This window comes from Cyprinus carpio, unplaced genomic scaffold (genome assembly GCF_018340385.1).
Source record: "Cyprinus carpio isolate SPL01 unplaced genomic scaffold, ASM1834038v1 S000006746, whole genome shotgun sequence".
In the NCBI taxonomy this organism is placed as follows: Eukaryota; Metazoa; Chordata; class Actinopteri; order Cypriniformes; family Cyprinidae; genus Cyprinus; species Cyprinus carpio.
This window is the reverse complement of record NW_024879345.1, coordinates 891,563-904,992: the sequence shown is the minus strand read 5'-3', so window position 1 is coordinate 904,992 and position 13,430 is coordinate 891,563. Positions and strand designations below refer to the sequence as shown.

Sequence of the window (13,430 nt, the reverse complement as noted above, 5' to 3'; positions counted from 1 at the left end):
GTTAATAGTAGGGCACACTCGCTCCATCTGGCACATCTCCATCAATGTCACCTTGACACCAGCCGTCTCTCGTCAGCCGTGAGTGACTGGAGCTGAGCAGCTCTATAAGCAGACAGGAGCCCCAGAGGTCTCATAAAGACCTCACATCAGGCTCCCAGAGACAGGAGCTAAATGATGCTAACGCTAATTGCAGCGATTTATTCAGCCATATAGGAATTCACTACAACACACACAACAAGCTAAAAAAAGACTGGCTCTGCAGAATGATGCTATTTTTCACTTGTAATGCTTTAATACTAATCTTAATCATTTAGTACTGTCATTCAGAATTAAAGAGGTCTTGATCTTGTAGAATTAAAGAATTTGATTTACTATGAAAGTTCTCTGCCTATTGTGCCCTTTGACATTTTAGACACTTTTGTTCTTTATTTACTCTTGCAGGATACATATTAGTATCTTTTTTTCTACAAATGTATATATGATTAAAAAAAACCTGACATTAGCATTAATGTTTAAACTTATTATAAATACTGAAATGTAACAGTTTAATATATCTGTTTATCACAAGCATGTTTAATTGTTAACATACACTACCGTGCAAATGTTTGGGGTCTCAAGTTTGTTTTGAAATTAATACTTTATAATATCTTATAATACAATCTTTTTTCATTTCATACAACCAGGCAAGTCACTTAAGAAAAAAATTCATCAGTCTGCCAATACATACTGTACTTTAATATAAATAATGTGTATTATAACAAATCAAAAAAATTATTTGAAATATATATACATATATTTTTTTTATTATTATTATTGATAATATTTATTCATCGTTCATTTATGGCAATGAATGACCTTCTTTATCCAGCCTGTTGTGATTTCTATGACTAGTCTCACCATTTTAACTATAAGCTTACATCAGGCTGTGGTCTGATGATTAATATAATTTACAAGACTCTTTCACCAATACTCGCTTTTCACTTTTATTTCATCTGTAAGTCATGTCTAGTTTAAGGGTGGAAACTACAGCTAATCAGGCAGTTACCTTCATGACACCTCTGAAATTGTATTGGATTTTCTACTTGCTAATGCAGTAACTGCTATGGTGTGTAGCACCTACAGCTCTGCATATCCCAGAAGAATTCATTCTTCACAAAGAAGTCTTAAGGGCACAGTAGCAAAAAAAAAAAAACTAATTCATGTCTAGTTTAAGGGTGGAAACTACAACCCTGTGGTTCTTTTCTTAGCTAACTCCCAACGGTTTGTTTAAGACCAGCTTTTGAACTGAGGAATAATAATGTGACGCTATGAAAAATTCAGAAGGAGTCTGTAGACCTGTGGCCTTTTAGTCAAAGACAAATCCTTTACCACACGAAAATAAACCTGCAAAAAAACAAACATCAGGCAGTTACCTTCATGACACCTCTCTCCACCTGTTAACTGGTTGGAGATTTTCACATTGTGCAAGCGTGTACCAGTCGAAACTGGCTCTGTAAATTATCCTTCCGGACACAAAGCAGTAAAGAATAGTAGTGTGTGTGTGCATGGACATCTGATCATTATTTACATGGACATCTTTATTTACATGTCACCATGATGTGTTTTTGCAAATTATTAACACACATCATGTTCTTAATATTTCATTGCTTGAGTGCAAAAAAATGAGCAGTTTCTACAAAATATATTGGAACAACTAGAATGAACTGTCTTTTTTTCTTGCTCACAGCAGGAGAAATGTTTACCATCACTCAGAATTAATGAAGTGCATAGTTGTGTGTGGATCTCATGTGGTGGCTCTTGCATGGAAGTGATTTTTGCTTTCCAGCGAACCTGGGAATGATTTTGCAGCACAGCATTGCTTGTGTGGAGGTGTTGTGTTTTTGTGTATACTGTACACCTGTGCTGTCAGAGGAGACTTGTGTGTTTTGTGCATCTGTGCACCTATTACGGGCAGTATAGAATGCATTATTTGTTAATGTTGATAGAGTGATTCTGTGTTTATTAACCTCTTAGTGTTACGCTGTGTGTTTTTGAGGGTTGACTTTGTGACATATTTGAAAAAAAAAGGCTAAAGTCACATATCTTTGGAAAGCTGAGATTCTTGTGATTCGAATGATGCAAACCATTTTAAGATCGTGTTCAGTATGGAAGCCCGTTTCTGACACTAAATAAAAAATAAAACAAAGTAATTGCCTTTTTATCTCACAGTTCTGACTTTTGTGATATAAACTTACAATTCTGACTTTTTTTCTCAGATTTGCGAGTTCATATCTTGCAATTCTGACTTCATAACTAGCAATTGTGAGTTGTTAAGTCAGAATTGCATGATATAAAGTCGCAAGTGCGAGAGAAAAAGTCAGAATTGCGAGTTTATATGATATTGAATGTCATAAAGTCAGAATTGCAAGATATGAACTCAATATGAAACAACTGCGTGTTTATATCACACAATTCTGAAAATCTGAATTGTGAGATAAAAAGTCACAACTACCTTGTTTTATTTTTTATTCAGTGGCGGAAACAGGCTTCCACAATTCAAAGTTATATTACTCAGTACCACAGGGTTTTTCCTGCACTGAAATTTTTTTAGGGGCCGCCAAAACCAATTTTTGTTCCACCCATGCTTTTTTTGATCAGTTAATTTGATCAATGATTTATGAGTGATGGAAATGACTCCTGTGCTTGTGATAGTGCTAATGTTAACTGAGAGAGAGAAAGAGCAGAGAGCACTCTCTCTCTGTCTTCAAACTAAGCACTGTCTTTCCTCTTCCTCCCTCAGACATATTACTAAAAATCAACTAATGTGATGGTAAAAGGTCAGAAGACCGAATCCTTGTTTCATGTGGTGCAATCAGATAATTTTTATTTTTCTAAATTACTGGCTGGATGTGAATTACACTCAAAAAACATGTCACTTTATCATCTCTGACAAGTGTTTCGCACATGCAGCTGACATAAACCACACTTTCAATTAACTCATAAAAATTCTATGCAGTGATGAAGCTTTTGTGATGTCCTAATTGCCGGGATTAGCACACATCATCTCCTTTTCCGCTAATGTCCGGTTCACAATCAAATGACTCCTTTGAACCGATTCATTTTAATGAATGGTTAAAAAAGGCTGATCTGTCCAACAATGAACTCACGAGACATCACGGTAATTTCTTGTTATTTATATGACAATGTATAAGCCTATATAGTAAATTACATATAAAATCATTTGGTAAGACTGGAGGTGAAACAAGACCAAAGCACAAAGCAGTTTGTTGTTATCTAGCTGCTAATTTTATTCAATCATATATGGTAGACAATTAGACTGTTAGTCAAATACATTTTTAATGCTACTTTTTAAATAATATTTATATGATTTAATAACAAAATAATTATCAGGTCTAGCAAAGACGGATGTTATCTTACAAAGCTCTGAAGGCCAGTGGAAAAATAACAGGGCAAGAAAGGATGACAGTGAGAGTAATTTGGAAGAGGTTGTAAAACTCAATAATTCTCAGCTACAGTCTGGAAGAAAATGAGGGGTCAAAAAAATATCTAATCGTCCTTCAAAAGCAAAACTTAGAAATTAAAGCTTTTTTTTTTTAAGAGGATTTATTTTTAACCCCTTAGTATTCCTGTAAAATTTGCCTAAAACCCCTAAAAAAAGGGACACCCAAAGTAAACCGCATGCTGTTCTTGAACCATTTGGAGTATATGCATGGTTTTGGTATACAGAACACACCTCAGAAGCACTGTAAGTCTTACTGGTATTGTGTAATAAAACTTTGAACACTGAAAAAGAAAAGAAAAAAAAAATCTAAAAAACATTCTGCCTACATTTTTAGGTAAACAGATCCCACAAAAGCATGGTGGTACAGTTGAACGCTAACAGGTTAATATAATTTGCCTTGAGGTGCTGCTTTGTATTTTTTTTTTATCTTTATTTTTTTATACGTTGTCTTTAAAATGAGAAATATCTGCCACGATACAAAATACACTTACATTCAAGATATATTCATATCTTATCTTATCCAAGATTCTTTAATAAATTATGCTGTTTGCTTGTTTTAAGGGTCTTCAGATACTCTAGATATGCATTATTAAAGATACTCACAATGATGAAATATACTCAAGAAGTTGTTTTTGGTTTAGGTTTTTTTACAGTACAATATTGAAAACCTATAAACTAAGAGGATTCTCTGTGTATACATTATTTGAGTGTTGGTTTCTTCCACTTTTATCTGCTCTCAGTTACTATAATTTGGATGACATCAGCCATGAAACCATTAACAAATACCTTTCAAACCTGGTGGAGAGGAGTCTGAGGGATCTGGAATGTTCCTACTGCATGGAAATACAGGAGGTAGAGTAATTTTAGCATCTACATTTTTATCTTGCTGCCCAGGTTTGGATGTTTGTTTTTAATAATAATTTACGTATTTCAGTTATTAATAATAATCTGTTCACACTACTGCTATTTTCAGATATTACTAGTGCAGTATGATGAGAGTTGCTGTACAGTGTTTTATTCTGTGGACAGGGATGCAGAGTGCTAGGTTTTTGGAATGAAGCTAATAGTTGTTTCAGAAGTGTGTCTTTTTGCTGGAGGACCGACAGAGTATTTCATCTTTGACCTGCTCGCTGTACGGCTGTATTTTGACCTCTGGCGTGTTAATCAGTGACCGTCTTGTTTTGTTCAGGACGAGCAAACCATCGAGCCGCTGACGTACGGCCGTATCTCATCCTACTATTACCTGAAACACCAGACCATCCGCATGTTCAAAGAGCGTCTGAAGCCAGAGCTGCCCGTCCAAGAGCTGCTGGCCATCCTGTCGGTGAGCAAACATTCATTTTGAAAGGATCCACTCTTTCTTCTCATCTTCTGGTCATTGATGCGTTCAGGGACGGTGCACTTTAAACACCAATGCATCACCACCTTCACTGGGCAACATCCTGACACAGTTAATGATTATTCCATGAGTCCAGTTTGTCTGGATACAGCGGAGCACACACACACACACACACACACACACACACACACACACACACACATAATTGCACCCCTAAGGGTTGGTGTGAAAATTAGCAGCTCTTTACGTTCGCCTCATTAGAGTGCCGCCCCTCTTGGCCCCTCTCTCACTGATCCCGGCCATAATTGAGACATAAAGGCTTTTCACACTTCACTGACGTCCTCACGACATGACATCTGTCTCATAGTAGAGGCACTGCAGACCTGATGGAAACTCTCAGAGAAGATTGTTAAAACATGTTCTTGAACGGTTTTTAAAACCAGTCCTGATAGAACATTTGAGATTAGAGACAGAGCGACTTCAGTATATAAAAGTAATGGGAATGTGCTTTAAATTTACATTCCACGAATGTGTTATAAATAGGCATCTCATTCCATTTGTTTCTTCATTTACTTTAATTACCAAAATTAGGCGAGATCTGAAATGCTGTTAGCCATTCTGTCATTTTTGTTTGTTTGGTTTTGTTGTGTTTTTTAAATTGAATGTGTTATTATTTTCTCTCAATAATTATTAAATAAACATCCAAATGAAAAAATATATAAAATATATAAATATATATATTTTTTTCATTAGGATGTTTATTTAATAATTATTGAGAGAAAATAATCACACATTCAATTTATAATTTTAGACATGTAACAAAATATTGATAAAAGGGTTGAAATAAATGAAGCATTTTTAATATGTCTGATAAGCAGTGTTTTTGTCCAAACTTTAAGCTTTTTTTTTTTTTAAGCGATTTCAACAAATATGTGACCTGTTCTGTCACTTTGACCTAGATGTTTTTTTTTTTAATTTTATACACAAATGTAAAAAGGTTTTGTTGATGTTTGGACATTATTTAACATGATTAAATAATTTATTAGTTTATTAAAATGTATCAGAATTATTGCTTTTTTTTTTTTTTACAACAGAAATTTGAATAACACATCAATCAGTATTTAAAGGACATTGGGAAAAAAATTCTAATAAATTTGTCACAGTTTGAAAATCTAAATTTCAGAACACAAAATTCAAGGTTTTTTGTTTTGCTTAAAATAATGCTTCTTCATTAAAGCCCATTCCAACTTCAAATTATTTATATATATATATATATATATATATATATATAGTATAAATTATAGTTATATAGTTTTAATAGCTGTATTATAGTATTATAGCTATTTAAAATGTTTCCATTATACTTTTCTCTAGAGAATATTTTTCTAAGTAGAAATCTAAGGATTTGATACTTTGCTGAGGTGAATGTATAAGGGGTGGTGAATGTGAAGTTCATCAAATATAAAACACAAAACAGTCTAAATTTGTGGTTTTGTTTAATATCGTGTTTCTGTTAATTATGACTTCCAATTCAGCATAGTAGAATATGCTCTGTTTATAACGTTATGCTCTCTGTGGATAATGCGAAATGTGTGATTTCATGAGCTATTCCTTGAAGATATCATCTTGTAAATACTCCAGGTAAAAATAAGTCTTATTAGAGGTTAATTTAGCATAGGATTTGCATTTGGTTATAATTGCACTAGCAGCAATAAAGCGTTTTAGAGAAAATAATTCCTGAGAATTATCCATAACCTTTCTGAAAGAATGAAAAAGAAAAGAAGACGTCAGAGACTGTGGCCGCTGTGTGACCTGGGCAAACAAACTACTCCAGGCCAGCTCAGATCTCCTGATGTTAAAGACATCGCCACCGATGCTTCATCGTCTGAACTGGTCAAAATACAGAAGGTTTGAGAGACGAGAGAAGGTTTTGAGTCATGCCTGTGAATTTTAATGCAGGCGTGTTTGTGTGTCAGTAATAGGAAAAGAGCACATGTTAATGTGGTAATGATGCCTGAGGCAGCAGGGATAAATCACTGATCCTCACAGTTCTATGTTTCCCGCTTGATTATCCACTTACTACTCAATCATTACATCTCGCTGTCTACCGCTCACACTGGTTGCTTAACAAAAGCATGACATGAGGTGGGCAGGACCGCCATTTTCACTCTAACCAGTTGTTCAATAGCAACAAATGACCCCTCCGCATGACGCCTCCCCCATCAGCCCCCCATTCACCCTCATTGTCCTCTAATTACCGTGGAAGGGTTCATAATGAGACACCAAGTCAAGCTACAAGAGCTCCCCCCATCCCAGCACAATGGTCTTGACCTTCTCGGATGTATTCAGCAATTAAAATCATACAACAAAGCTATAAACTGTTTTTTTTTGTTTGGGGGGGGGGGGGTGTCTCTGCTATCAACACATGCATTTATAAAAATAAAAAAAATAGGAAGCATAAAAAAAATATCCTGCAATCTGACAACCTCCCTGTATCTGCAAAACTGAATGTTCCATGAAATTTGAAATTCGTGAATTGAGATGTTCAAATGTGAATTGTATTGAATTGAACTGAATAATAGCATTTAAGAAGGAACATTATTTAAACATTATTGTTTTTATTATCATTATTATTTTGTAATGTATGAAAAATCTTCAAAAGTAAATCTTCAAAAAAGTATAGCTTTTTATTTCTTTTAGAAAAGAAAAACATTAAAATAAGATGTTTAAACTAGTTTTAAACTAACTCAGTTGTGTGATAGAAAATATGTTGTAGTTCTTAGTTTTTAGTTGTTGTATTGATGTACATTTTGGGACTTGTATAACAACAATAAAACAATGAATGTAATATTATTTGACATTCATCTTTTTATTGATTTTTTTTTTTTTAAGCCAAGTTTTGTAGGGCAGCCTGGAAAGTCACAGAAAGTGCAAACAGTCTTCTTAGTTCAAAAGACTGTAATGTTTCTTTCTCTGTAAATGTCACTGAAAGATAAAGAGTCAAACTGAAGTCAACAGTTTGGCCTCCAATTCATCACTTTTTTTTTCTTTTTTTTTTCACTTTGTATTCTGTACAATGCAGACTTTATAGAGGGATAAATCTAAGCTCATGTTTAATAGTAGAAGAATATGCCTCATTGCTTCCTGATTCTCATTGAAATATCCTTTCCAATTGAAGATTTGGGGGTCCGTGATGCAATATTTTTCTTAGTAAAAGAGTATAGTCATTGAGGGAACAAAGGTTGGGTAGGACTTTTATCCACTGGCAGTTGATTGGATAGTGAAAAGTGGATGCTGTTTGACAAATGGCTGGAGAAAAGAGGTTGAAAAAGATGGTTCATGATATCATCCTAAATGAAAAGTTGTTAAAGAGACTTGTTACATTTATTTTTTTTAAATAACATGCAGTTCTGGATTGTGCACAATATGACCAGGCTTTATTCTAATTGTTAATTTAGTTTTTACGACGTTACCTTTACAACAGGAAGTCGTTCAATATTCAAAATATCGTAATAGTTTAAATCTGTCTATGGCATTTTTTCAGTCTTTAACAGAATATACTAGATGTGGATTGGTGGGTAGTCATAAAAGCGAGTGACTGGTGTTCAGCGGATGCTTTGTGTGTGTGTTTACAGGAAGCAGAAGAGTACGCCGAGCTCCCCGTTCGCCACAATGAGGACCAGCTGAACAGCGAGCTGGCCCAGCGGCTCCCCCTGCAGGTCAACCCTCACTCGTACGACAGCGCGCACACCAAAACACACCTGCTCATGCAGGCCCACTTCAGCCGGGCACAGCTGCCCTGCAGCGACTACGGAACCGACACCAAAACCGTGCTGGACAACGCCATCCGCATCTGCCAGGTGTGTGTTTATCTTCATGTATGTGGGAGTGTGTTCCTCGACAGACGGAACAGAACAGGTTCTCAGGAGCAGGTCTAGTTTTGTTCTTATAATAGCAGTATATCCCGTGGGGGAGAAAAGAAAAGATATTTGGTTAGATGACATGAAATCTAAACTGCCTGTTTGTTTGTTTATATTTATATATTGCAACATTAGAATAAAACTCAAATTGTTTCACTACTGAAATAGATTTTTAGCAATAATGTATCTTAATTTTTAAAATGTGCTTAATTGCAAATTGTGTTCCTTGTTAAAGAACTACACTACCCATAATGCTAAAGAGATATCTACCAATCAGAGGCGGCACGTGGAAATGAGATTCACAGCAAGCAGTATTGGCTTGAGTTTTTGGAAGTTAACATTAGCTAACGACAAGGCGTTAGTTCGTGTGGGATTTTTGTGTTAATATGCATGAGTATAAAGTTTTTGTTGCTGATTTTAATCTGATAAAACTATGATGTTTTGTCATTTGTTCACAGAGTTGTTTGGTTTGGTTCAAGGCTATTGATGCCAAGAATAGAAACTATAATATGAACTACATTAGTGTCCACGCCAATGGACCATAATGTTCTGTTTATTCTAAGCATGCTTTAATGTCAGATGAGCTTTGGTTGTCAATATTAGATCATTTATTTCCTGTTAATAATCGTTCTGAAAGTGTTTCCAACACTATTTCATTTATTTTCATGATCTGAGGTCACTTATCAGTTGTTGCTTTCATTATGGCTATTGAAGTCTCACACAATGATATTCAGACTGAAATTAAACCTTTTGATTATTATATTAAACCATTATACAAAGCACATAGTTGGTAGCTGAGATTATCAGTCATTGGCCACACAGTTGAATGTTCTTGTTCCCAACCATGACATTAAATCAAGACAATTAAATCAAATACCTCGCTCATCGCGTATCACTGGTTAGGATAAAGACTAATTAACTTGGAAAATATACATTTCATCTTGTGTCGCAACTTTTATTATGTATACATACATATATATATATATATATATATATATATATATATATATATATATATATATACCTTTTATTTTGTGTTTTATTTTTTAACTTTGTTTTAAAAATATATATTTGAAAAAGGCTGTTCTTTTGAACTTCCTATAAATCAAAGAATCATGGTTTCCACAAAAATATAAAGACTGAAGTTATGATGCTGAAAGGCATAGGAAACTTCTTTCAAAAGAAAAATCTTAAAGACCCCCAACCTTTTAAATGTTAAGGTATATTTCAGCATTATATCAGACGTCTGTCAGGTCTTTTCTTACAGTGTTGGAGCAGGAAATAGTTGCAAAACAAGATTTGCTTTATAAAATATTTGTCCTTTTTAAAGAAGTGTGCACAACCACAATTTTTCTATTATTGCTATGGATGGTGTGGGTGTGTTTGTGGGTGGGTTTTCTGAGACGGCGTCCTAATGGTGCTCTGCTGTCCTGTGTTATTCTGACACGTGTGAACAGAATCACAGTGCAACACTCTGAGGACAGAGTTACTGAATTGTGGATATGATTAAAAAAGGATATGTCATAAAAAGGCCTGCGCTGCCTGAGCTGGCCAAGCAACCTGATGTTGATTGTTCACGCCTGATGGAACACCTTCGAAACTGTTTGCAATTGGCTATGCCTGAGACCACACTCTTGATTTTCTTCAGCCAGAGACTGGACAGATTGTCCACGCTGGCAGTCCGGCTCTGCCAATGGCTTGTGTGTGTGTGTGTGTGTGTGTGGGTGTGTGTGGGAGTGATTGGCTATACTTCTACATGATGTAGTTACTTTTCTGGGTTCCTGCTGTGGCAGCGTTGCTGGCAGCCCCACGCATTCATAGCCGTCAGTCTCTCACACAGCTGAGCTCATCCTGCAGTGATGTCAGAGAATTAACCCTTCCCATGATGCCCAGCTGGGATGATTACATTTGAATGCTTATTTGCTCTCTCTCTCTCTCTGTATTTGCCATGAATTATAGACTATCAAAGTGTGAGTTATTACAGGAGGATACAATATCATTCAAAAAGTTGTTTTTGAAAGAAGTCTCTTACGTTCACCAAGGCTACATATATTTGATCAAAGATAAAATCAGTAATATGGTGAAATATTTTTACAATTACAATATCTGTTCAGCAACCATTACTCCAGTCTTTAGAACAGCATGTATTTAAAATATAATCTTTTGTAACGATAAATGTCTTAACGGTCACTTTTGATAATTTTAATGCATCTTCAATGAATAAAAGTATTAATTTACTTACCTAACTTAAACTTTCAAATGGTAGTGTAAAATCAAGAATCCAAATTGCTGTTTTGTTTTTGATGGTTATATACTTTTAGAAATCTTTCAAGTTAGAAATGTTTTACAATTTAAATGTGACATGTATGAATGCAAACAGACATGTTAGGCATTCAAGTTTCCATCAACATTTCCATCACATTACTAAACAGTGGATGGTAACATCACAATGAGCATAAAACCTTAAAACCTTATGTGCTCACTTGAGGTGAATACATTTTTTATCCCCCCCCCCCCCCCCCCCCCCCCCCCCCCCAAAAAAAAACTGCAATGGAAATGCATTTAACTTATAAATTCCTTGATGTGCAACAAAAATTCAGATCTGGGTTAGCCAGCACACCAATCTCATCACGTCTCAAATGTTGTTTTATAATTCTGAAATGCCTGAGCCTCAGATTTTCAAACAAAGTAGTTGATGACAACTAGTTTCTTGCGGTTTACAGTAGGGATGTAATGATTAACCACGAGCCGGTTGAAAATCGATTCAAATATGTGATGATTCAAATCGGTTGAGATACTTAAAAAATTGTGATTCGTTTAGGTGTAGGAGTTTATATGAATGCATGTCTGAAGGGAACTTACCGTCTTTAGAAAAGTTAAGTAGGTTTTTTTTTTCTTTTCATCTTGCCTCTGTATAATGCATATTAAAGTTCATAAGTGCAGCACTGCTATGTTTACAGCAGAAACCGAAATGCTTTAAGTGCCACCTGCTGGCAGAGAGTGAATCTGCATCACATTCAGCTTGTCTACTGTTTCATGCAGATATTTTTATGTCAAACCATTCTGTTTTTGCTTCAAAATTTCTAAATTATACAATCTAATTTAAATTAAAAACATGTATGCAGCATCTTTGTTTGGATCATGATTAAAATGCAGTGGTTGCCTCTAATTTAAATGGAAAGGGCACATTTTGTTTAAATTAAGAGATTTATTTTATTTATTGTTATTTAATTGATTTGGGGCTTGTTTTTAAATTTCAATTTAGTTTTGTTTGTTACATTTACATTCTATTTAAATTTTGTCATTAAGCAGACACTTTTATCCAAAGCTACGTACAAATAAGGACAATAGAAGCAATCAAAACCAACAAAAGAGCAATAATATGCAAGTGCTATATTAATATATTATTATAGTTGTTTTTCAGTTTCACAAAGAAATGTACAGCATTTTGTCCAAGCAATAATAAAAGGACACATTTAATTCATAATTTGTCTTAAATATCATTTTGTTAAAAAAAAAAAAAAAAAAGGAAAAAATAAAAATCATGAATTGAATCGAATCGTGAAATCAAAATTGTGAATCGAATCGGGAGTAGAGTGAATTGTTGCATCCCTTGTTTACGGTCATGTCCAAACTATCATCGGTCTCTGTCCAGATCCAAAAAACAGATCCACAGATTGCACACAGTATATTCTAAGAGGATTTTTGTTGTTGTTGTCTTACAGTCATTTATCAATTATAATTGTAACATTATTAAATGACCTTAAATGACCTAATTAAAAACTAAAGTCTACATAAACGATAGTCTAGTCTAGTTACCAGCTAATCAGTCATTGGATGACTAGTAACGCTTTCTATGTTTATTTTCAGTCCTCTGTTATTTATTTACTAAGCTTTATTTGATTTGATTTGTTTTTTAAAGAAAAATTACTATTATTTTCAATAATTTCTCTTTCTCTTTTTTTCCTTACGGAAAGGTTTGTCCCATCATCCTGTTGCTGTCCTCAATTTACTCAAGCAGCTACTGTGAAATGTTAATCACAACTTTAATTTGTACTGCATTAGCATTTTGATTAACTTGCAGGGCTTTCCGGTGCTCTTCAGGGGCTTTTTACTCATAGTTACAGAGGAAATGACTTTTTGATTAATTAAGTTTGTTAGCGCAGCTGAGCTCAGCAAACTTTAACCTTAGAGGAGGAGAGAATGACAGAAGCACAGAGAGAGTGTGGAAATCTAGAAGACGGGCTGACATAGAAATAAAGATATACCAATAGTTCTCATTGATATTCCTAATGGTCTGGTTGTTTTTATTCAATATCAGCATCACATAGTTTATCTAAAGGTAGGAATATATTTACATTAAGATAATATCAAATGCCATGGTTCTATTTTATGCTGTATGATATTTAATTTGTTGGGTTGGTAAGATTTTTTAATGTCTTATGTTTAATGTTTAAAGTCTCATGCTCACCAACATTGTATTTATTTGATCAAAAATATAATTATTGTGAAATATTGTAACTTTTCTTATTCTTTCTTACTACACATCAGTATTGTTTGATGAATAGAAAGTTCAAAAGAATAGCATTTATTTGAAATAGAAATATTTTATAACATCTTAAATTTTACTTTTGATCAAATGAATGTTCTTGCTGAATAAAATTATCCA

At 34.3% G+C, this 13,430-nt stretch overlaps 1 protein-coding gene across 1 annotated transcript in view; it reads left to right on the top strand.

The window, feature by feature from the left end:
* The window catches only part of ascc3 (activating signal cointegrator 1 complex subunit 3), a 168,847-nt gene that overhangs the window by 148,763 nt on the left and 6,654 nt on the right, over window positions 1–13,430 (top strand). Inside the window, exons 35-37 of the mRNA XM_042755765.1 lie at window positions 4,243–4,354; window positions 4,692–4,826; window positions 8,477–8,701. Coding sequence (XP_042611699.1) covers window positions 4,243–4,354; window positions 4,692–4,826; window positions 8,477–8,701 — 472 coding nt within the window. The remainder of the gene's footprint in view (window positions 1–4,242; window positions 4,355–4,691; window positions 4,827–8,476; window positions 8,702–13,430) is intronic.